At 58.9% G+C, this 24,309-nt stretch overlaps 1 protein-coding gene across 3 annotated transcripts in view; it reads right to left on the reverse strand.

The window, feature by feature from the left end:
- ARHGAP39 (Rho GTPase activating protein 39) overlaps positions 1–24,309 on the reverse strand; it is a 156,876-nt gene that overhangs the window by 36,019 nt on the left and 96,548 nt on the right. For 2 of the 3 annotated variants that reach the window (XM_058276213.2, XM_058276212.2), the window contains exons 3-5: positions 14,286–14,699; positions 13,496–13,573; positions 1,222–2,509 (exon numbers count right to left, since the gene is read on the reverse strand). In XM_058276213.2, coding sequence (XP_058132196.1) covers positions 1,222–2,509; positions 13,496–13,573; positions 14,286–14,699 — 1,780 coding nt within the window. Of the gene's footprint in view, positions 1–1,221; positions 2,510–13,495; positions 13,574–14,285; positions 14,700–20,267; positions 20,369–24,309 lie in introns of those variants that run through there. The other variant, XM_071208090.1, reaches the window with a different exon arrangement.

Raw genomic sequence — 24,309 nt, forward strand, 5'->3', positions numbered from 1 at the left:
ACGGACGTGACCCCTCCTGGATGTGTCCCCTGCGGGTGTGGCCCCTGCTGTGGAGGTGACCCCTCCAGATGTGGACGAGCCCCGTGGGCGCGGCCCCTGGCCCGCAGACTGCGCTCTTCCCTGCTGAGTCCACCGCGTGCCTGGCTGAGCGGCTCAGCGGAGCAGCCAGAGGGAGCACCGCGAGGAGGCAGCAGGACAACCGCGTCAGTGCGCCAGACCGCGCCCCGAGCCCGCACCGCTGCCACCATCTCCTTCCTCCCCCAGGCCCTCGCCCGGCCGCCTGCACGTGGAGCTGCACTGGCTCCGCGGAGCGAGTAGTGGCCTTCCGCCATCCTGATTCCCGGAAGACCCCAGGGCGTGCCCCCTTGGACCAGAGCAGCGTCCAGGGAGGGCCCCTGGCCTCGGGCCCCACCCTGCCACCCCTCGCTGCCTCCCGCGGCCCCAGGCGTGGAGCCTCACAGGAAGGTGCTGCCAGAGGGGCCTGTAGTCAGGCACGAGGGGCCCCAGGGCCTGCCTGAAGCCCACCCCCCCTGCTGGTAGATCCAAAATGCCCGAGAACAAAGCCATGGCCAGCGCTGGTGCAAGGGGCCGCGGGCGCTGGCGGCCTCGCGGCTCAGGACGGTCCAGCAGAGAGCCTGGTCCCCAGGGCCTCCAGGTGCTGGAAAGGGGGAGCCGCAGCGCAGGCGGGGCCGCGGCGCCTCTGCTGACGGCACCAAGAGGCAGATGAGGCCGTGCCCACCGCCCGCGGTTCTTCCGGGCCTCACCTCGCCTGTTGACGCGCCCAGCGCAGGCCCCTCCTGACCTCTGCAGGGTGGCGTCTCGGGCTTGCAGGCGCCCTTCCCGGGAGCGCACCCTTGAGCAGGCCCACAGCCGTGCCAGGCCGAGTCTGCCCGGCGCTGCTTCCTTCGGCCCTGTCTGCGCAGCCTGGTGGCCCAGGGCGGTCCAGGCCACGAGCACAGACAGACTCCTGACTGGAGGCGACTGAAGCTCGCTGCCCAGAGGGGGCTGTGGGCCCCTGCCCCCTGCCCCTGCCCCCCGGGGTGCCCCAGCTTGCACTCAGCCCAGCTCTGCCCAGCCCTCCGCTGCTGCGTGGCCCCGGGTGGATGCCAGGAGCCAGGCCTTGGACTCGTACAAGTCTGCAGTGGGCGAGGGGCAGGCGGCCGGCCTGGGGCGGGGCGGGAACCGGGGCGTGGGGCCACTGCCGCCCACCGAAGGACTCACCTGGGAGGGGTGCAGGTGTGGCTCGGGTGAGGCCAGGCTGCTCTGCACAGACACGCTCTTCTCCAGCAGCGCCTGGGGGAAGCCCAGCTTCTCGAAGGTGCCCCTGCGCCAGTGCCGGCCGTCGGGCTGCGCCAGCGCCTCGTCCTCGCTGAAGGCCCGCACCACAGGCCCCGGCATGGGTGGCGGCACGGCCCCGTCGCTCTCGTAGCCCGAGCCATCCTTCTGCGCGTCCCAGCTGCCCCGCTGCCGCAGGTGGTGGTGCGCCTGCTGTGCCTCCCAGGCCAGCCGCGCCTGCGCCAGGAAGGGCTCGGCCGCGCCCCGGGGCCCCGCGGCCTCCGCGGGCTGCGTCTCAGCCAGGAGCTGCCCGCCCAGCAGGTCACGGCCGCCCGAGCTGTCCGTGGACGAGGCGCTAGGGTCCTGGACCAGGGCCGGCTTGCGGCTCTTCCTCTTGCGGGAGCCGGGCGAGTAGCCCACAGCAGCCAGGGTGTCCTGCTGGCTGCACCAGGACATGGCGTCGTCCTGGGGGGCGGGCGGCGGCGTGGGCGGCGGGCCCTCCATGCTGCTGTAGTCCCCCGAGCGGGCCTCTAGGCGTGGGTCCCGCCCCAGGCAGGTGCCGGGCTGCGGCGGGCAGGCACCCGGGCTGGCGAGCTTGTGGCGCGGGGCGGCGCGCAGCCGGGGGCTGGCCTGCTCCACGTACACCAGCTGCCGCACGTACTCCTTGCCCGCGGGGCTGTACTCAAGGCTCAGGAAGCGCTCGGGGCCCTTCTGCCTGGTGAGCACCAGCTGCTGGTATGGCGAGGCCTGCCGCGGTGACGGCAGGAAGGGCGGCCTGCGCCCCGGCGACACCTGCGGCGAGCCGGCCCTGTAGCTGCCGCTGGCCTCGTACTGCATGTCCACGGGCGGCTCGTCGTAGATGGGCGCCTGCAGCTCCACGGGCGGCTCCTCGTACAGCGGGGGCTCGTAGGCATAGCGTGGGGAGGGGGGCTGCGAGTCGCCGGAGGGCCGGCGGGGCGGGGCCTGCAGCGGCGAGCAGGGTGCCCCGAGCTCGGCTCTGCGCAGGAAAGGCGAGGCCTTCCTCTCGGAGAAGAAGACGGCCGCGTCCGCATCGGGGGCGAAGGTCTGCAGGCCGGGTGAGTGCTGGCCGCCCGACGGCCTCCGGGAGCGGCCCCCCAGCTGGCCGTCCAGGGGGCAGCCGTTGCCCTGGGGGGCGAGGAAGCCCGGCTCCCGGTCGGGCACCTTGATGAGCGTCCGCTCCCTGGTGCCCGAGCTCCACCGCAAGGAGGAGGTCCTGGCAAGGAAGGAAAACGGGCGCTGACGCCTGCGCCCCGCGGTCCCCCGCCCCCGCGGGCCCTGTCAGCGCTGGACCGCGCCCTGGACACCCAGCAGCCCCCGACCGACCCAGCCGGGCTCCTGGCCGAAGCCACCCCCCCCCCACCCGCTGCATCTCCCCATGAGGCCCTCACCCGGCCCCCGCCCGGGTCAGAGGCCCCGTACCCCAGCCCCGGGGGAGCCGCAGGGGAGCACGGCACAGGGCGGGCCTGGAAGGGCCGCGTTTCCTGACCGTGCACAGAGCCCACCAGACTACCGCCCCATCCAGCCAAGGGGCTCCCACGACAGCCCTGCCCACCCCAGGCCAGGTGAATGCACCCTCAGGCACTGATGGTTTTGGGGTTCCCGAGATGGAGAGGCGACCTCGCCCGGGCACGCAGCCTCCTCTAGCCTCGTTTCTGTCCCCGCCACAGGCTCAGCACTCCACGGTGCAGGGAGACGAGCGTGGGAACAGGGTGCAGGTATAGCACCGAGCGCCTCTGGCCTGAAGGCACGGTGTGCGAGGGCACCCCCTGGGTCCCCGCCTGGGGACACGCAGGTATTGACTGCGCAGCTCAAGGCTTTTGTGGGCCCCGGCAAGCACGTTCTTAGGCTCCTCCGCTCCTCCAGATGTGACTATCGGCCACCGTGGTAGGGCGTGGCTTACGGGGCAGCCACAGGCACAGAGGAGACCCAGGGGCTCACAGTCCTGGAAGCCAGAAGCTGAAATCAGCTAACCCCGGAGGCAGAGCCACGGGCGGAGCAGCCGACGCTGGGAGCGGAGCTGGAGAAGCCAGAGGCTGGCTCCCCGTGCCAGGAGGCCAGGCTCTCCAGCAGCGGGCGGCCTCCGGGGAGAGCGCGCTGCCCAGGGCCTTGATCTGGACGTCTCCCAGCCTCCGAACTGCAAGCTCGTAAGGTAACAAACCACGCTGTAGGCCAACCTGGCCCGGCACGCCGCCGTGCAGCCTCTGGGGAAGTGAAACGACCACCCACGAGTCGGCCGAGCGCACGTAGGCACAGGCGACGCTGGAGGCCGCGCTGGCCCGAGCCGCGTCCCCACCCAGTGTTCGGGTCCCCCAGCACACCTGCACACACACTCAAGACCTCTCCCTGGCCCCCCAGGCCTGGCAAAGCAGGGGATGGCGCAGGAGCCTGCGAGCATCCGCCCTGGGGTGCCTCAGGTGAGCTCCTGAGACCTGGCTCAGGGCGTGGCAGCTTGGAGGCCACGCTGTCCAGGGGTTGCGCCACGGGGCGACGTCCAGGCTGGCTGCCGGAGGCCAGCAGCTCTCCTCCCGGCCCTGTCTGGTGGCGACGAGCCCTGGACGCGGTAGGAGGCTGTGCCAGTGCCTGGCCGCTCCTGCTCCTCTGCTGCCCGCAGCTTTGTCTCGGCTTCTGGGAGCTCTCCTCTCCGAGGGCCTGTCCCACTCGGTGTCCGCCCATCTATAAAGGATGCTGGTCAGAGGATCAAGACCGAGCCCAGGCCACGCCTCAGCAGGGCAATCTAGCCAGGCCCGTCACCGAAGTGGTTTCATCGCAGGCCTCCTGCAGGAGCCCACACCATGGCACGGGCTGGCTCCGAGGACGTGCTCTTCTAGGGGCCCACACAGTCTCAAACCACCCAGCGGGTGGTGCAGCCTGTGGACCTCTGCGTGCCAGCTGATGTCGTGTGAATTCGTGTCGTAGTCCTGGGAGCTTTCTTGTGGGTTCCTCAGGATTTTCCAGGGATAGGGCCATGCCATCTGCTAATGGGGGTAACTCGACTCACTGCTTTCCATTTGGATGCCGTTTCTTTCTCCCCCCTAATTCCTCTGCCCAGAACCTCCACCAGTCAGGCTGACTCAGGCGGCGACATCCCTGCTTCGTTTCTGACCTTAGGGGGAAGCTTCCAGTCTTTCATCACAGAGTACAAGACTTGCTGTGGGCTTTTCATAAACGCTTGCCAAAGTTCCCTTCTGTTCCTAGTTTTCTGAGTGTTTTTATCATGAAACAATGTTGAATTTTGTTAAATGCCTTTTCTGATTTAATCGAGATGATTGTGTGGTTTTTAAAATCAATGTGGTATATTACTTGGTTTTCTTAAACTGAACCATCCTTGCATTCCTGGAATAAATCTTACTTGGTTATGGTGTATAATCCTTTTAATGTACTAGTGGATTCAATCTATTGATATTTTGTTGAGGATTTTGCTTCTATACTCATAAGGATTACTGGTCTGTAATTTTCCTTTCATTTGCTGTCTTTATCTGCTTTGATATCAGGGCAATGTTGGGCTCATAGACTGGGGTAGAAAGTAACTCATCTGCTTCTATTTTTTGGAAGTTTGAGAAGCATTGGTGTTAAATTATTTTTATGTTTGGTACAACTCAGCAGTGACACCCCACCCAGTCCTAGTGTTTTATTTGTTGGGAGGCTACTGAGTATTGATTCATTCTCTTTACTTCTTAAAGGTCTGTTGAGATTTTCTGTTTCTTCTTGGATTAGGTAATTCATACATTTCAAGGAATGTGTCCATTTCATCCAGGTTTCCTAATTTGTTTGCCATATAACTGTTCATAGTACATGTGGATTAAAAAAAAGTGGAACAGGAGTGGAGGTCCATCTTTTCCTAATATTCCCAGCATTGTTTCCTTAAAGTAGTTTGTCATAAATCAGGTGGTGTGTTTTGGACTCTCTGTTTCATTGTTTTACTTGTCCATCCTTGAGCCACTGTTTTAATCCTGTAGCTTTATAAGAAGTCTTGATCGTGTAAATATTCCATGGTCCTTTGCATTTATATGTGCATATGGGGAGAAACGACATGCTTATATTGAGTTTTCCAATCCACCAACAGGGGTCTCCCTCCATTTACATGGATTTTCTTTAATTGTTCTCAGCAACACTTTAGAGTTTTCAGTCTAAAAACTTTGCACATCTTTTGTTAGATTTATTCCTTGGGATCTAATATTTTTGATATGACTATAAATGATATTTTTAAAACAAATGACATTTTCTAATTGTTGATTGCTTATATATAGAAAGCAATTTTTTGTATATTGACCTTGTATCTGGTAATCTTCATAAGTTCATTTACTAATTCTGATGGTTTATCTGTAGATTTGTTTGGATTTTTTTTTAACATATTCATTAATGTTATCCAACAACGATGACAGTGTGATTTTCTTCCTTTCCAAACTTTATTCTTTTCCATCACTTTTCTTACCTTATTGCACTGCCAGGTCTTCAGGTTCAATGCTGAGTAGAAATTACGACCATAGACATCCTTGTCTTAAAGAAAGCACTCCATGTTTCATGTAAGTATTATGTCTATTCTAGTTTTTTGGTTTTTTTAAAAAATTTATTAAGGAAGTTCCTTTTTAACCCTAGTTTGCTGATTTTTTATCTATGGGTGCTAAGTTTTATCAAATGCTTTATCTGCACCAATTGAGAACATAAGTTTTACTTTCATTTGGTCAATGTGGCAAGTTATACCGATTTTGAACCCCATACTTCCTTTGTATTCCTGCAATAAGCCCCAGTTTGCATGCTATATTACCATTTCATATGACTAGATTTGTTTTGCTAATCTTTTGTTTAGGATTTTTGCATCTATGTTCATGAAAGATACTGAGTTGTAATTTTCTTTTCTTGTAATGTCCTTGTCAGTTTTCAGTATCAGGGTCATACTGTACTCATAAAATGATTTGGAAATTTTGTTTTCTTTTTGTATTATCTGGAAGAAGTCTTTTTGTAAGATTGGCATTACAGCTGATCCTCATTCGTGGATTCCATATTTGTGGATTCACCTACACACTCAAATTTATTTTTAACCCAAAAACTATTTGTGGTCCTTTCGAAGTCATTTCCAAACATGTTCAGAGCAGCAAAATACCTGCGTTGCCCGAAATGCACTCACAGCTGAGGCCGGGCAGGGGGTGCCCTTCCTCATTTCAGCTCCCACACTAAACAAGGGTCTCCGCAGTACATTCAGAGCTACATTTTTTGTATTTTTGTGCTTTTTGTTAGTGGTTTCTCTGTTTAAAATAGCCCCCATAGCACTGAAGTGCTATCTAATGTTCCTAAGAGCAAGAAGGCTATGATCTATCTTATGGAGGAAATACGCATGTTAGAAAATTTGCTCAGGCGTGAATTATCTGCATTTAGCTGTGAATTCAATGTTAATGAATGAGCTCCAATAATCTGTCTCCCAATGTAATTTATAATTAAATTTGCTTAGATTTATTTTTAGAGGCTCTAAGTGGTGCTCTTTTCTTTTTGGAGTAATGAAATGGTTTTAAAATTTTCTGTGGTGATGCATGCACAACATTGTGATTATACCAAAAGCCATTAATTACACTCTTTGGATAGATCGTATGGTATGTGAATCTGTCTCAATAAAAAACTGCTTAATAAATAAACGAATAATTGTGCAAGAATAGCCAGAAATAGCTGGTATGTAAAGCAGGGGAAGAGGGAGATTGAAAGGTAAAGAATTTTCTTGTTTGTTTCTTGTTTATTATTATCGAAATAATGAAAATGCTCAAATAATGACTGAAATGATGAACGCAACCCATTGCATAGTATTTGTTTTAGTGGCCAAGAAACTAAAACAGTTTTTGGTACCAGAAAGTGTGGTGCTGCTATTACAAATACCTAAAAATGTGGAAGGGGCCTTAGAATTGGGTAATGGATAGAGACTGGAAGAACTGTGAGTGCTCAAAAATGAGTGAGAGCTATAGAGAAAGGTTATGTCATCTCAGAGAATATATAACTGTCATGAACAGAATGTTGGTAGAAATATGGATGTTAAAGGTACTTCTGGGGAAGCCTCAGAAGGAAATGATGAATATGATACTGGAAAATGGAGGAAAGGTGATCCTTGTTACAAAGTAGCAGAAAATTTAGAAAAAAAACTGTTCTGATGTCAGATTAAAGGCAGAACTTGCAGGCGAGGAACTTGGATGTTTAGCTGAGGCCATCTCCAAGCTAGGTGTAGAGGTGCAGCCTGGTTTCTTAGGCAGCGTACAGTGAGATGCATGAGGAAAGAGATAAACTGAGGAGTGAACTGCTGAGCACAAGGAACCCAGCAATGAATAATCCAGAACATGCTCAGCTATCAAGACAGTGCTCTGAGCCTAGGCCAGAAGTGCCTCCCTCAGGGCCCTTGGGCTTCTGGGAAGTGAGTCTCCAGAGCACAGGGCCTGCAAGGGTTTAGCAGAATGAGGATCCAGCCAGCCTTCCAGCAGAAGTCAGGATTACAGCAGTCGTCATCCAGGAGGAATCTGCACACAAGCAAACCAGGTTTTTGTGAAAATTGTGCGAGCAGAACCACAGCCGTCAAAGAGACGGAGACAGGACAAAGTGAAGGAGGAACGATTCCTGGACAGAGCCCTGGAAGCCAAGGTCTGGACGGAGGCCTCCCTGGCCAGCAGAGCGGGCCCACCGTGTGCGCGGGGAGGGCAAGTCCACCGTCGGGCGAGGACCGGCCCATGCCCCCCGGGGATGTGAGGCGGTGGGCGGGGCCTGGCGTGCAGGGTCCGACAGGGCCGCCCTGAGGCCCTTTTCCATACTGATGACCGCCAGACTCCTCTGACTCTTCTCTCAACTTTTTTGAAACTTATCAGTTGCTATTGTTCAAAGAGTCAATTTATGGCTTTGATTTTGTTTAACCTGTTCTTTTTCAGTTTCCTGAAATAGTTTAGATGACTGATTTTCAACCTTCCTTTATGAAAATAAACTTTTCTGAAAACCCTCCTTGAGCTGCATTCCCTAAGTTTTGATATGTCATATTCTCACTAGAAATTAGTTAAAAATTATTTCTAATTTTTGTTGTTATTTCCACTTCGACCCATTGGGTTATTTAGAAGCACGTTGCCTAAACATTTGGGGGTTTTATAGGTGTGGTTTTTTTTTCTTTTTCTTCTTCCTATTATTGATTTCTATTTTAATTCTAATGTGGTCAGGAAACTTACTTTGTACAACTTAAAAATCATTGACATTTTTTCACTTTCCTTATAACAAAGATTTATTTTTGTAAATGTTCTATTTGCAGTTGAAAAGAATTTGTATTCTGTAGAACTTTTGTGTAATATGTTTATATACCAATTAGGTCAAGTTAGTTTATTTAATGTCATTCAAATTCATATCCTTGCTGTTTTTTGTCTGCTTGTTCTACCAGTTAAAGAGGAGTATAAAAAAAATCAATGGTCTTGGATAGGTTGTATGGTATGTGGATATATCCCAATAATACTGCTGCTGCTGTTTTTTTTTTTTTTTAAAGATTTATTACTTCTCTCCCCCTGCCCCCCATTGTCTGCTCTCTCTGTCCATTCGCTCTGTGTTCTTCTGTGTCTGCTTGCAGTCTTGTCATACGGCACAGGAAACTGTTGTTTTGTTGCATCATCTTGCTGCATCAGCTCTCCATGTGTGCAGCGCCACTCTTGGGTAGGCTGGGCTTTTTTCACAAGGAGTGGCTCTCCTTGTGGGGCACACTCCTTGCGTATGGGGCTCCCCTACACAGGGGACACCCCTGCGTGGCACGGCATTCCTTGCACACAGCAGCACTGCACGTGGGCCAGCTCACTACATGGGTCAGGAGGCACTGGGTTTGAACCCTAGACCTCCTATATAGTAGGTAGATGCTCTATCAGTTGAGCCACAACCGCTTCCCTAATACTGCTTCTTAAAAAACTATTGTGATTTGTCTATTTCTTCTTTTAATTTGATTAACTTTTGGCTTATATTTTACAGCTATATTATTAGATGCATAGAAATTTAGGACTGTTATAGCTTCCTGTTGATTTGACCTCATATGCGTGCAATGTTCCACTTTATCTCTAGAAATAGTTTTCCTCATTGTCTACTTGGTGTGAATAACACAAATTATTTCCACACCAGCTCTATTTTGGTTGGTCCTTGCATGGCACAGTCTTTTTCAACCGTTTGCTTTCTGCCTCCTTGTCCCGTTTTAAGGGTGGGAGCGGGGTGGTCTGCACACGGCCTGCCGCCGTGCCCTCGGGACGTGTTAGCTGGCCCTGGCAAGGGACGGGCAGTGTGGCCGACTCCCTGTTGCAGAGTCTCACTAGCTGCATGCCTTTTAGGCCCCCAGTTCGCCCTGTGCCTTTGTGTACCTGTTGCTGGTGGGGAGGGAGCAGCCCCTGCGTTGGCCATGGCTGGGGGCCGCGGTGCTGGCCCACACCCACCTGGCGGGCTCCCACACATGCTCTCCAGAGTCACTCGGCCTCTCTGGCTCCGCTTCCTCCTCAGTTATTGTGGAGGTCAGACACCACCACGGGCGTGTGATGAAGTTCGTGGCTGAGAACCAACACACAGGAAGCACAGGAAACAGCAGTGCTTATCTTCACATGTTCCACCAATGCCCGCTCAGCTATGCGCCAGGCCTGCGCTGGAGCTGGGGTGCCAGAGCCGGGAACCATGGAGGGGCCCACGCGGGGTGGCCGGGGTGAAGGCTGAGGCAGGGAGAAGCAGGCAGGAGAAGGGCTGCGGCTGGGGAGGGCCCCCAGGGAGGCTGCTGGGGTCGGCTGTCCCCTGCCAGCCCCTGCCGCTGTACATGTGCATCTACAGAGCGGAGGTTACCCCCATGGCCCCAAAACGCCGCAAGTCGGGCTTGCTGACTCCATGGGGACAGGGCGCCCACCACCCCCATGCCCGCATCCGTATTCAGGACACATGGACACGCGGAGCTGCCAGAGGAGGCTCCGCACGCAGGCCGGAGGTGCACCTGGGTGCTGTGTGGCCTGCGGTGCCAACGCCCAGCTCAGCTCCTGCCCCCGACGCTGCACAAGGTGCAGAAGGGCGAGCAGAAGCACAGGTCCACGGACCTCTGGGCCCTGCCACCCGGCCCAGGCCCAGCAGGAGGGTGGGGGAGGCGAGGCAGCCATGCTGGGCGCCCTGCAGGGCTGGGGCCGCACGAGGCCAACCAGGGCGGCTCTTCCTTCCTGAAACCACCTGCTCGAAGCCCAGAAGTGCAGCCCCTGCTCCTGGACCTGTGGGTCCAGTCCAGACCCAGACGGGAGCTTAACCAGAGCAGGTGGGGGGCGCGCGGGGGCCACGGGGGGGCTGCGGGGGCCTGCAGGGGGTGCCCCAACCCAGCTCAGGGACCCTGCCCTGGTGGCTGCACCAGCTCCCTGAGGGCGGGGGGGCGGGCGGGGATCGGACCGCAGCCTCCACCCACGGCCACCTCCTCGCACAGGAGGCAGAGCAGAGCCGCGGCCCCTCGCGGCTGGGCCCTTCAGGCCCGGCTGAGCTCCTCCTGTGGGTCACCCCAGGCCGTCCTCAGCCCTCTGGAGGACGCCCCCCCCCCCCCCGGGAGCCACACCCCCACGCCCACCCCCTCCCGAGCCGACCCTGGGGGCAGCCAGGGCCACCCCTGGGCGGCATGGGCGGAGCAGGCTGGAAGGGGGGCCGCAGCTGTGGGAGGCGGTCAGGGGGCGTGGCCGGCAGAGCAGGGGCAGCGAGCCACGCAGCTGCAGGGCCCGCGAGAGGCCTGAGCCCACCCCCGCGGCCCACGTCCGGGCAGGCAGGGACGCGGCACAGAGCGCCTGCTTGGGGCAGTGCGGTTTCCCGAGGGCTGCCTGCTGTCCAGCATCCCGCAGACCCAGGGCCGAGTGGCCGAAGCCCCTTCCCTTCGGCCAACGCTAATGCTGAACCTGCAGAGAGCCCGGGGGTGCACCCGCGTCCTGCCTGAGCTCCCTCGGGTCCCCTCGGCATCTTCTGAGATCTGAAATCCCCACCGCAGGCCTGGCTAGACGCCCACTAGAGCCCCTAACTTGTTACCTTTGACCCGACATAAAATAAGGGCCTCCTGCCCCAAACCCACCCTGTAAGACAGACGACCCTCACCCAGCAGGTAGGGCGCAGTGAACTTCCTGTCCACACCTGAAAACTGTTTGCCGTCCCTAGAAGCCCGAGACAGCTCCCACTTTCCAAGTGATCCGCTCCCTTTGCTGCAGCGAAACTGCTGTCCCAGGAGAGCCTGCGGTCTGCAAGCCCGACTCCGACTGCGGTTTTGGCTTGACTCCCCACGGCCTCTGCAACCCTGGCCAGCGCGCCTCCTCTGCCCACACCTGCGCGCGGGGCAGGTGGCAGGGCCGTCCCGGGCCTCCACGGGCAGTGGCTGGGGCCTGGGGCCCGCGTGGGAGGGGCGCAGTGGGGTGCACCGTGGCCACCGGCTCTTTGCTCCCTGCCGTCCTGACTCTTCTGTGACCGACGTGCATCTCCTCGCCCCCAGGGCTGCCAGCAAGGCCGCCCTCCGGTCAGTGAGGCAGGCCCAGCCCAGAGCAGACCCTGGCCAAGAGGAGGCTGCGGGAAAAGGGGTGCACTGCTGTGGGGGTGGGACCTGGGGCACGGCAACGCCGGCCTTCCTCCAGGGGCTCCTGCACAGAGGCCTGGAGAGGGTGGAATGTTCTAGAGCATAGAGTGAGGCTGGCGGGCTGCTGCTGTCCCAGGGAAGCCGCTGGCCCCCAAACAGTATTTCTAACGCTCGGCTTTACATGGTGCCAGGCTTGCTGCAAGCGCGTAGCCTGCCGTACCACGCGTGTTCTGAGGGAGGTTAAGCGCAGGCAGACGAGCTGGTCTGCAGCAGGGGCCGGCGAGAAGCAGGCAGCAAGGAAGCCGAAGGCTGAGGCGTGGCAGGTCAGGGCCAGGGGGGCAGGAGGCTGCACCAGGGCATCTCGGGCCCAGCAGCAGGCTCTGCTGCAGAGGCGGGTTTCGGGGCACCTGGAGGGGGAGGACACTGTGCTCCAGGGCAGCTCCCAGGGTGGCGGGGCCTGGCTGAGGGGGACGTCAGGGGGAACAACGCCCAGAGGGGGCTGCAGTGGGAGCCGCCCACCGACGGGACTGGAAAGCTGACCGGGGGCAGAGCGCCCGCGAGGAGGGAGCCAGCGCCCGTGCCGCCCACTGCCTCGCTCTGGGCCCTGTGCACGTGCCTGGTGCAGCCTGGAGCTGCTCGCGGTGGCCAGTGCCTGGTGGAGACCGGCAGCCGCTCGGGGCGAGCCCAGGGGCTTCAGCGGCCATGCTGGGCGCTTCGGGCCCCAAGGGTTCCTGTCACCCCAGAGACGCAAGGTTCTCTGCGGCCACCACGCAGCACCATGACCGGCCAGCCCACAGGGAAGCCAGACTGCGGCAGGAAGTGGCGGGGGGGCTCAAGTGGGAGCGCACAGTGGGGCTGTACCAGGCAATGTGCAGGGAGGGGAGGGGATGCACAGGGCAGGGGGTGGAGAGCAGCTCAGTGCCTCCATGCATGTGGCAGGCCTTCCCACCCCGCCTCGTCTGCGCTGCTCTTTCAGGACTTCCCAGAACTTCCCAGAACCTCCCAGGACCTTCCAGAATGTACCAGGACTTCCCAGGACCTCCCACCGAGGGCATCCCAGGGCATCCCAGGACCCTGGCCTGGGAAGAGGAAGATGGCAAACCACTTCCGAGGCCCCAGTGACGCTCCACTGGAAAGCAGCAGCAAGCCGTGGTGTGGGGTCCCCAGCCTCACAAAGCCCGCCCGGCGCCCTCCTCTGCGCGCTCCCTCCCCACCGCTTCGCCTCATCTCACAGGCATCTGGGGATACAGGGCAGTGCAGAGAGGGGAGGAGGGAGCGAGCCAGGCAGAGGCAGCTGAGGCCTCCGTGTCTGCAGGTGGAGGCACTGAGGGCCTGGGGCTTAGGGTGAGCATGTGCGAGTGTGTGCGTGCAAGGCTGTGTAGCGGTGTGCGAGCACGCGTAAGAAAGCGATTCTGCAAGTGTGAGAGGGCGTGCGCATGTCCACGTGCACCTGAGTCGTGCAGATGGGTGCTGTGAGGGTGTGTGCGAGGGCACAGGGCTGGAGTGGGTCACGGAGGTGGGGGTGAACCCCGAGACGTGGCCCGCAGGCCAGCCCAGGAGGGCGGGCAGGAGGCCCCACTTTCCAGACCACCCACCACAAACCCCAGTGGCCAGGGCGCAGTGCGAGGGGCCGTGCCCACCCGAGGCCTGGAGCCCTACCTGTAGTGGCGCAGTGGGCCGTCGGCGGCGTGGTCCTGGTGCACCTCGCAGTCCTCGAGGGCTCCTGGGGGTGGAGAGCTGAAAGGCAGCGAGAAGAGAGCAAGGCGTGGGACGCGGGACGGGCTCATGCCCTCCCAGATGTGCGGTGCCCTCGTTTCCTACTTCCTGGGAACGGGCCCTGCCCGGAGCCAGGGCCCTGGCCGCTCCTATGTCAGGCCACAGGCACAGCGATGGGGACGAGAACCGCCCCAGCAGGGGACTGGGCCCGGCCAGGGGCACAGCCCTGGGCAGCCGGGCGACGAGGCCCGCCTGGGGCTTTGGGCCTGAGACCTGCCCCCACGCCCCACCGCGCTCCGACGGGTCGCCCTGGAGTTGGCTGAGCTCGCCAGCTAGGCAGCACAGGCGCTGCAGGCCTCGGCCCCGCACCAGGGCCTCTGGGGCGCGCAGAGTGGGGATGCCAGCACAGCTCCCGGGGCGATTGGAGGCAGACTAGCCCAGGCCGCACACCCCTGCCTAGCCACACGTGCCTCTGCTCCATCCAGAGCTGCCTCTGAGCTCCCGGGAGTGGCGCAGACGCGGCTGCTCGCCCTGAGCCAGCCCGAGGGGCAGCGGGTGGGCGTGTGCCCTGCTTTCCTACGGCTCTGCTCCCAGCCAGGAGGGAGGATGGCAGGCGACCATCCCCACCTCCCTCGCCACACTGCTCACCGGGCCCTGGCGGCTGAGAAAGTGGCGGGGACGAGCCCCTCCCGGGCTGGGCAGCGCACGAACAAGCGCGGCCGCCCCTCCTTACCTGCCCTCCTCCTGCGTGGGCCCGAAGGCCGCCTGCCGGCTCGTCCTGCCCGGCAGCTCCTGCCCCTTCTCGACGACTTCCGGCTCAGGCTCCAGGGAGGAGCTGGCGCTGCTGGCGCGCCCAGGGCTGCTCTCGGCCGAGGCGCGGGGGGACTCGGTGTTCTGCTTCAGGGTCTGCAGTTTGGCCAGGGGGATGATGTCGCAGCTCTGCGGGCGGTGCCACACGGTGCGCTGCGTGGTGGCGCTGTAGTAGTAGAAGCGCGAGGTGTTGGGGTCGAAGAGCTCCCACCACTGGTTCTCGCTGGTGCGCTTGATGCGGACGCCGGCCGGCGGGTCCCACACGCACTCGCCCGTGAGCAGGTTGGCATACATGCGTTCCCGTGTGCGCGGCTCGATGATCTCCACCCACTCCAGCCTGCAAGGAGCAGAGCGGGGCATGGGACCCAGGCCGCGCCCACGGCCTAGGGGTCCTGCGCCTCCAGCCAGGGCGCAGGCCTGGCCAGCGGCTGCACGAGCCCAGAGCCCCCCGCCTGTGAGAGCTTGGTGGCCGTGGTCTGAGCACCCCAGCCCCAGGGTTGGAAAAGCGCAACACACACTAGCTTCAGGAGCGAGGACGCACGGCCGCTGGATGCTGCGCCAAAGGGCTGGCGCTGAGGGGCCATGGGCCACCGAGACGCGGGGAAGCGACTCTGGAGGTGCAGGCAAAGAAATCACCGGAGATGGGAAGGGGATGGCCAGGGCTAGGTGGCGGCTGTGTGGGCAGTGCAAGGACCCCGGCGTCTGCCCTGGGCCAGGCGGGAGCACCACGGGCGGCGCTTGGGGGGCAGGGCTCGGGGAGCGCGCTGGGCACCGCACGGGGCTCTGCCCGCACCGACGCCGTGGCGCCTGGCAGCCCTCGTGGTGGCTGCTTCCTCCAGAACTGGCCTGGCAGGCCCGGTGGGCCCGGCCCCCTGCACGCGGCCCCCGGCCCCCCCAGCCCCAGCCCATCATCCCAGCCGGGCTCCCACGCAGCCCGAGTGTGCTGGGCCTGCGGCCTGCCGGGCCTCCCTCTGCACTTGCGGGTGGGCCCAGGGGCCGCCTCCAGGCCTGCAGCTCTCACCCTCCGGCCTGACGCCCGTGGAGCTCCGGATGCCGACTGGCTAGAAGTCTGGGAACAAGGCAATGCTGCCCCTCTTACTACTCTTATTTAGTATAGTGTTAGAAGTGCTAGCCACTGCAATAAGGCAAGAAAAATAAATAAAATGCATACAGATTGGAAAGAAAGAAGTGAAACTATTTACAGATGACAATCATCTATGTAAAAAACCTCAAGGAATCTTAAAAAAAAAAAGGAAAGTGGGAAAAAACCCTTCTAGAAGTACCAACTGAGTTTAACAAGGCCAAAAGATAAAAAAGCAACAGAAAAATCTCAATCATGTTTTTATGTACTAATAATGAATGTAGAAACTGAAATTAACACACTATCAAAAGTTTTAAAAACTGAAAAATAAGACATATTAAAGAGCTCTAAAGAAAATAAGATTCTTGAATATAAACTTAACATGTATAGGACCCATATAGTGAAAATTACAAAGTGCTGATGAAAGAAATCAAGGAAGACCTAAATGAGTAGAGAAATACCATCTTCCTGGACAGGGAGGCTGGCATAGATTGTTACTTTGATCCATTGGTCTAGTGTGATCCCTATCAAAACCCCAGCAGTGCTTTCTGTAGACACAGATGAGCATATTCTAAACTTTACATGGAAAGGCCGGGCTCAGGAATAGCTAAAACCACCTTGGAAAGGAAGAGCCATCCTGATTAACACTAAGGTGTCCCAGGAGCTGCAGCGATCAAGGCAGTAGCCGCGGGAGCTGCCAGGGATGGATGCAGAGGCAGGGACGGAGGACAGCCTCCAGTCTCGAGGCTGCAGAGTCCCGGGAGCTCAGCAGCCTGGGGTTCCAGCCCAGTCTGCTCCCCCTGGGCCTCAACCTCTCCAGCTGAAAGTGGGCCAGGTGATCTGAACTACGGGCAGCAGAGCCCCGGGCCCAGGACCCCTCCAGCCACTCAACGTGAAAAACAAGGAGTTGGACACTGATGAGGAAGCCAGTGGGCCCATCAGTTTCACTGTCTTCCCAACCATGTTTGGGAAAAGCTAAAGGGTGAGTGAAGGGGCCTGGGTCTCGGCCCCCAGCCACCCTCCTGGAACCCTTCAGGGACCCTTCAACCTTGTACCCTCTGACCTTGCCCCCAGCGCTGGCCCCAGGATGTCACCACTGGAGCCTTCGCGAGCTGGGGCCTGAGGGGAAGGGCGCCATCGAGAAGCAGGTTCCAGCGGCCCCTCCAGGAAGCCGCCTTCGGTCCCAAGGCTTAGGGAGACGTGGGGCCCCGGGAGACGGGGCTGCTCAGCCTAGGAGGGTGACATTTAGCAGCAACTACAGGGGGCAGGGCAAAAGTGGGGAGGCCGGAGTGGGAGCCTGATGAGGGTGAAGAGGGGTTCTGGTTTGAGGGGAGACTGGGGTGACAACGAGGATCTGCTGGGAGGGAGTGGAAAGGACCCACGGACCCGGGCTCAGCCGCCCAGTGCCGCTCTCCAGCCTGGAGGAGCTGGTCACCACGTGGTGTGGCCGCTGCTCCCACGAGGCGGCGGGAGGGGGAGGAGCCTGGGAGAAGCCGCAGGACGGGGGAGAGGGGCCTGAAGAAGGGGCATGAGCCCCCGGAACAACAGCACGTGGGTGGCCTTCCCCCCCGAGGTGGGCAGCAGTGAAGACCACCAGGACATCTGCTGTGTCACCACACCTGGTGATGCCAAGGACAGGAGCAGGGGACCCTCGTAGGCCTTGCGGCCAATGTCCTCCAGCCAGCGCCGACCCCACCACCACCACCCCTGACAACAAGAAAATGCAAACGGTCTTCCTTATCGGCAGTGCCCTCAGTGTGTTTGGGTGGGGGGGCCCTTGTGGGTGGCTCCCTCTGACGGCCGCCACTTAGCCACTGGCACAAAGACCACGTGGGCACAGGGAGCTCAGTTCTTACTGAAGGCCAGGCTGGTGGGAGAGGAGCAATGCCCGAAGGCGGGGAGGTGGGCAGGAGGGGGCTGGGTGCTCTCGAGGGATTCTTGACAAAAGTGCAACAGCAACTCAAAGGAGGAGATACAGCCTTTCCAACAAATGGTACTGGACCAACTGGACACTCACAGGCAACAAACAAGCCGCTGTAGCAGTTTGACATGGTTATGAATGCCAAAAGTAGATACTGGATTATGTTTGTAACCTGGTCTCTACCTGGGCATGATTGAGTTATGATTAGGGCTTTGATTGGGCCAAGTCATGAGGGCATTGAGTCCCACCCCTTGGTGGGTGGGGACTCACAGATAAAAGGCACGGCAAAGGACAGAGTTGAGCATTTTTGATATTGGAGTTTTGATGCTGTAGTTTGATGCTGAAGTCTTAAGATGGAGCCCCGGGAAGTAAGCTCACAGAGGAAAGAGAAGCCAGCTCCAGGAAGAGAGGAACCCTGAGCCCAGGAAGAAGCAAGCCCCGGGAAGAGAGGAGCCCAGGAAGCCTGAACCCTGGCAGACGTTGGCAGCCATCTTGCTCCAACACATGGAAATAGACTTTGTGAGGGAAGTAACTTATGCTTTATGGCCTGGTATCTGTAAACTCCTACCCCAAATAAATACCCTTTATAAAAACCAACCAATTTCTGGTATTTTGCATCAGCACCCCTTTGGCTGACTAATACACCCACCAACCCCTGATCTTCATCTCCCCGCAGCACCTAAACAGGTGACTCCTCTGGGAAAGGGTTTCTCAGGTGTAATTAGGCCAAGACGAGCTTTACAGGGCTAGCGCGGGCCCTTAGAAGAGGAGAGGTCCAGGAAGGACAAAGTCCACGTGAAGTGGAGGCAGGGCCTGGAGTGAGGCGCGGCGAGTCCAGAGCACCAAGGACAGCTGGAGGCCCTGAGTGCCCGAGGGAGCAGGGCCTGCGCCTGCCCTGACCTCAGACCTCTAGCCGCCAGGGCCAGGGAGAACGAACCTGTCGTTTCAAACCAGCCAGCTCACGGCACTTTGCTACTAGCAGCCTAGAAAACTAACAGAACACTTTATACAAAGATCAACTCGAAATGAATCACAAACTTAAATGTAAAACATCAAACTACAGAACTTTCAGAAAAAATATAGGCGAAAATATTCGGGACATAGGGCTTGGTAAAGAGTTCTTAAACTTGACATTAAGAGTACAACCCATACAAAGAAAAGCTGATAAACTGAATCTCATCAAAATAAAAAACTTCTGCTCTGTAAAAAGTCCTATTAAGAGGATGAAAATAGGGAAGCAGATGTGGCTCAAGCAACTGCGCCCCTGTCTACATATAGGAGGTCCAGGGTTCGATGCCCAGAGCCTCCCGGTGAGGGCAAGCTGGCCCATGTGGCGAGCTGGCCCGCACGGAGTGCTGGCCTACGCAGAAGTGCTGCCCTGAGCAGGAGAACTGGCCAACGTGGAGAGCTGATGCAGCAAGATGACACGACGAAAAGAGACACAGGAGAGACAACAAGAGACGTAGCAGAAAAAAGGAGCTGAAGTGGCGTAAGAGAACAGTTGCCTCCCTCCCACTCTGGAAGGTGACAGGATCAGTTCCTGGAGCCCCCTAATGGGAATACAACAGACACAGAAGAACACACAGCAAATGGACAGAAAGCAGACAACGGAGGAAGGGGGGAGAAACAAATAAAAAAAAAAGGGGGGAACAAAATATAATCTTCAGAAGGGGAAGAAAATATTTGCAAACCACATACCTAACAAAGGGCCAGTCACTCAAATATATAAAAAAATTTTCAAAACTTCCTAAACCACACATATTCCGATGAGAAAGTGGGCGAAAGCGATGACCTGCACTGCCTCTCCGGGCCTGGGCCTTTCTGAGCCTGTTCCTGCCAGCAGGACACCTGGAGACCTGGGCCCCAAGGGCGGGCACACGCCAGCAGACGTGCGTCCTCCCAAGCACCCTCCCGAGGGCTCTGCTGGACCCAGGAGTCGCACAGGCTGTGCGGCCACGGGCTGCCTCCCTGCAAGGTGGCTTGTGGGTCATCTCGACCAGGCAACGGGCCAGTTGTCGGTCCAGCATCAACCAAGGGCAGTTCACGGCCCTTAGCCGTCAGCGAGCTGCCTACGTGCACCATCAGCCCATCAGCTTAAGTCGCTCGAAGGAAGCGATTTCAGCGTCCAGGGAGAATCCCCACCTCTGCTCCAGAAGCCAGCGCCTCCTGAGGAGCTCGACGAGGCCCTCATGGGAGCCCTGGATGCGGCCCACCCCGTGGTGCCCAGATTGCGCATCGGGCCGCGCGGGCGACTTTATAGAGCCTCATGTAATTTATGGAAATCTCCTGTCCGCCCTGCTTCCCTGGAGAACCCCGTCTACAGAACCTCCCCCAAGCCAGGCTTTGCTGTTTTCCTGCCTTATTTTCCCTGCTAACCAAACACCATACAATGATTTGGCTTAAACAACGGAAATTCGCTGGCTTACAGCGTTGAGGCCAAGTCCAAGCACGAGGCGCGCGGGTGATGCTGTCAGCAGAACGCGCACTCCGCGCACTCCGGGCTGGCTGCTGCGCTCCTGGCCCCCCCTCCACAGCAAGGCCCACAGGCGCCTCCTCCCCCCTCCTCAGGCTTCTTCCCGCGGCTCTCTAGCTGGGTCTGAATTTCCTTTTCCCTGAAGGACTCCAGCACTCTGGGTTAAGCCCGCCTGGCGCAGGTGGGCCACACCGTGAGGGTGCACAGAAGGGAGGTTAGGCTCATTTCCTCAAGGAGTCCTGCTTCCTTGTGCTTGGTTTAGAGGGAATTTGGAAAGCAGACTCGGGCCCTGGGCATGCTCACTGCCACAGGGCGTCACGGCTTCTGGACCCCTCGCTCTGGCGTGAAGCCCCCCGTCTCTCCACCTGTGCAGCGGTCAGCGCAGCAGCCACGCGCTGCCTCCAGCTCTAACCCGGCACCCGGCACTCACCTGCCTCCCTTCTCTTCCCTCCTGCTTGACGTTTCTTCCCTCTGATGGGAAGGAGCCTGGCTCCCACCATCTGCCATCCAGATACTTATTTGTTCACTGTCAGTATGTACACAAAGCAGTTTCAATTATTAATCTTTAACTGCATGAGAAAAAAACCTGCCAGCTCCAGTACAGTGTTTGTGCCCAGTGCTTTTTTGCTCCGTCTTCAGAGTCTTCCTAAGTTACCTGGCTGCCCCATCAGTGTGGCTGTGACCAGCTCACACTGCAGCTAGACTCATGGGCACAGTCTGTCCCGAACTGTATGCCCAGATCCCGGCTGACTTTTTCTTTGTCTGCAGGGACTGTTCTGTGGAGTCTGACACGTCTCGTGCCAATGCCAGCTAGAAGCCAGCAGTTCACACGGAGACAAGCTGTGCTGGATGCTCAGACACACCCAGCAGAGCCAGACACCCAGCGGCCCGAAGCCCCTGAGCGAGGAGCCCCCCTCTCCTCGGCCGGTCCCCCACCTCCCCAGAACCCAGAGGGAGCGCCCCCGCCCCACAGCAGCCCCGTCCCGGCCAGAGCCCCCAGCTCCTGACGGCAGCCCCAACAGGGAAGCAGAGCGGCTCCAAGCCCGGTCCTTGCCGGGGCCCATTACCCCCCACACCCCCCCCTCCGAGGAATGCAGGGATGGAGGATGGGGCCCCCCAGAGGTTCTCTCCACAACGTGGGCTCCGGGAGGAGGGCTGGTCGTGGATGCAACCAAAGCGAAGGGCAAGGAGCGCCCACAACCTCCCTTATGGTTCAGCTACACAAAGGAACCAACCCAATTCTTTCCTTTTTGCTGACGCAGTTTTTAAATTAGTGGCTTCAGCAATGGACAGCGGCTTCTTTTTTTTTTTAAAGATTTATTTATTTACTCCCCACTGCTCCGTTGTCTGCTCGCTGTGTCCATTCACTGTGTGTTCTTCTGTGTCTGCTTGTCTTCTCGTTAGGTGGCTCCAGGAACCCATCCTGGGACCTTCCAGAGTGGGAGGCGGTTACTCTTGCACCACCTCAGCTCCCTGTTCTGCCGCATCTTCTTATTTTCTCTTCTCTGTGTCTTTCTTTGCGTCATCTCACTGTGCCAGCTCTCCGCGTCAGCAGGCACTCCTGCACGGGGCAGCTTTCCCTCACGGGCCGGCACTCCGTGCGGGCCAGCTTGCCCTCACCAGGAGGCCGTGGGCATTGAACCCTGGACCTCCTATATGGTGGATGGGAGCCCAATCGGTTGAGTCACATCCGTTTCCCGACAGCGGCTTTTTATACAGATCAGAGCCTGTGTCCGCCGTTCTCTGCGTTCGTTTTTACGTATATTTTCAAGATACTCTTAGGAACAATTCCTCCTGGGTGTCGGCGGACCCAGAAAATCAAATGAACACAAGAGGGAACTGGTGCAACTGGCAAGTGCCTGCACTCTCCAAACCTCACAGGGGACCTCGGCCTCTCTCCCAGCACAGCCCTGGGAGAGTCGGAAGGTCCATGCACCGAGCCCCACGGGAAGATTCCGGCGTTTCAAGCTGCAGTGACGTCCCTGCGCAGCAGGCTGGAGGGACCAGTTAGCACATGGCCAGCACCGGGCTGAGAACTTTCCAACGGCAACAGCCTCAGCTCAAGCGCACCCACAGGGCACGTCCTCTGATAACCCCAATTCTACACACCAGGAAACTGAGGCCCACAGAGGGCAGGCCATGCGAAGGGGCAGAGCCGGGGCCCGGCTCCCAGGCCTTGCAGCGCCATGCATGCTGGGAAGTGGCTCCAGGGGTCTCAGCAGGAAACCGTCCCAGGGGAAGCTCAGAACTGCCCGCTGTGCCGTCCCTCACCCAGGGGCCCTTCGGAGCCGCCAGAGATGGAGGAGGAACCTCCAGGAGCCCACAAGGCCTCACCTACCGGGGCAGCGAGCTCCACGTGAGCTCTACGGTGCGTCCAACGCACCCTCATGATGACAGTTGTCTGCGTTCCACTGTGAGCACGTCCCCTACCAGTCTCCTGTGCCAGTCACAGACCAGTGAGGCAGGTGCGACAGCAGGCGTCCAGGAGAAAAAGCCCCTGGCCAGAGGCTCTGTGCAGTGGGAGAGAGACAAAAGCAAGCGACAAAGCAGACCCCCGGCCAGTGATCAGCGAAGCGAGGTGTGAAGGGGCTGGCAGACGCTGCGGTCGCCCCTTCCCAAGTCAGTGTCCCCTCCTCTGCCTGGACCTTAGCGGCCCTTGCAGCTACAGCGCTGTCGTGAGCAAGCCCCAGGCCATGAACGGAGGACAGGGACGTGCGCCTGCTCGGGCCAGGCTCTGCGAGAAACACGTGCTGCCCTCCCTGGCCCCTCTCCCACTGGCCGCAGCCTGCCCTGCCCCCGTGGTCTGGTCCTGCTGGTGCTCGCTCCTTGTGCCTGGCTCCCTTGTGTGCTTTTAAAAAATTTTTTTAAAAAGATTTATTTATTTATTTCTCTCTCCTTCCCCCCACATTGTCTGCTCTCTGTGTCTATTTTCTGTGTGTTCTTCTCTGTCTCCTTGTATTCTTGTCAGCAGCATCCGGAATCTGTGACTCTTTTTGTTGCGTCATCTCCATGTGGGCGGCGCCATTCCTAGGCAGGCTGCACTTTCTTTCGCGCTGGGCGGCTCTCCTTATGGGGCGCGCTCCTTGTGCATGGGGTTCCCCTACAAGGGGACACCCCTGCGTGGCACGGCACTCCTTGCGCACATCAGCACTGTGCATGGGCCAGCTCCACACGGGTCAAGGAGGCCCGGGGTTTGAACTGTGGACCTCCCGTGTGGTAGGCGGACGCCCTATCCGTTGAGCCACAACTGCTTCCCCCTTGTGGGCCTTAAGGCCTAGCCCTGGGTTCCTCTGAAGCCCCAGCTGCTCCTACAGCATGACTGTTAGGAGAACTGGGGGCACCAGGCGGCACCCCAAGTCCCCCAAACCTCCCCTTCAGCAGGTCACCAATGAGCCTGTCGTCAGTGCCCCAACCGCAGCTCCAGGAGGGGTGCCCGAGGGCCTAGAACAATCCACCAGAGAGCACCACCCCCCCGTGAGCCGTGCCCCCAACCTGCTGCCGTGCCAGTCCCTGCACACATACCCCTTTCCGTTCGGGGGGCCGGACCCACAGTTTGGTTGGAAAAGAAACCCAAGGCCTCACACAGACAGAAGGCTGCTTGCCATAAGCGCTCTGGGGGGGGTGGCGGCGGCCTGGGCAGGGGCCCCCCGTGGGGCAGGTGCCTCGAGGAGGCCTGGGCTGGCTGCTCTGCATCCCGACTCAGGACAGACCCAGCCCGGATGTCTCCTTGACCCCCCACCCCCTCCAGCCTGGACGATGCTGCAAACACAGGTGCAAAACACTCAAGTCTGACGAGTGTCTTGCCCACCCCGGGAACAGGCCCTGCTCCTGCACGGCCTCCAGAGCCCGCCCTGCAGCCCCGCTCAGACCACGTCCACCCGAGCCACGGCCCTGCCCATGCCTCCCAGCCCTGGCCGCCAGGAGCTGCCTGCCCACCGTGCCCACACGCTGGCCTCCCTCCCCGGCAGTGCCGCCCACTCTGGCCCAACATGTGTGCTGGCCGGCTCCTGGTGCAGCAGATCCCGTCACCATGTAGGCCTCAAAGCGGCTGCCCACCCTCCTGGGCACCCGCTGTCCAAAGGCGCCTGCGTAAACCTTCAAGGGCATCGTGCTGCTCCCCTCTTCCAGGACACTCTGGGCACCGCTCGAGGCCCCGGGCCCCTGGCCACGGCCCTTCACACCCTGCACGCGGCCAGCTGCACCCTCCCTGGAGGTGCCCTGCTGGCGGTCACTGAGGTCACATGAGCAGTTCCAGGCACCGGTTGGGCCGAGAGAATGGACAGAGGCAGGGCCAGCGCTGGGCAGGCTGCTGTCCACTCTGGGTCTTGGGCTCCAAGGCCTCAACACGCGTGCTCACCCTCAAACCCCAGGGACTGCTTCGTCTCACCCGCCCCAGAACCGGGCCTGTGTCAGTTCACGAAGTGGTGACACAACCCATCCTGCTCCTAGCTGACGGGTGCACAGGGCCTGAG

Source organism: Dasypus novemcinctus, chromosome 14 (assembly GCF_030445035.2).
Source record: "Dasypus novemcinctus isolate mDasNov1 chromosome 14, mDasNov1.1.hap2, whole genome shotgun sequence".
NCBI lineage: Eukaryota > Metazoa > Chordata > Mammalia > Cingulata > Dasypodidae > Dasypus > Dasypus novemcinctus.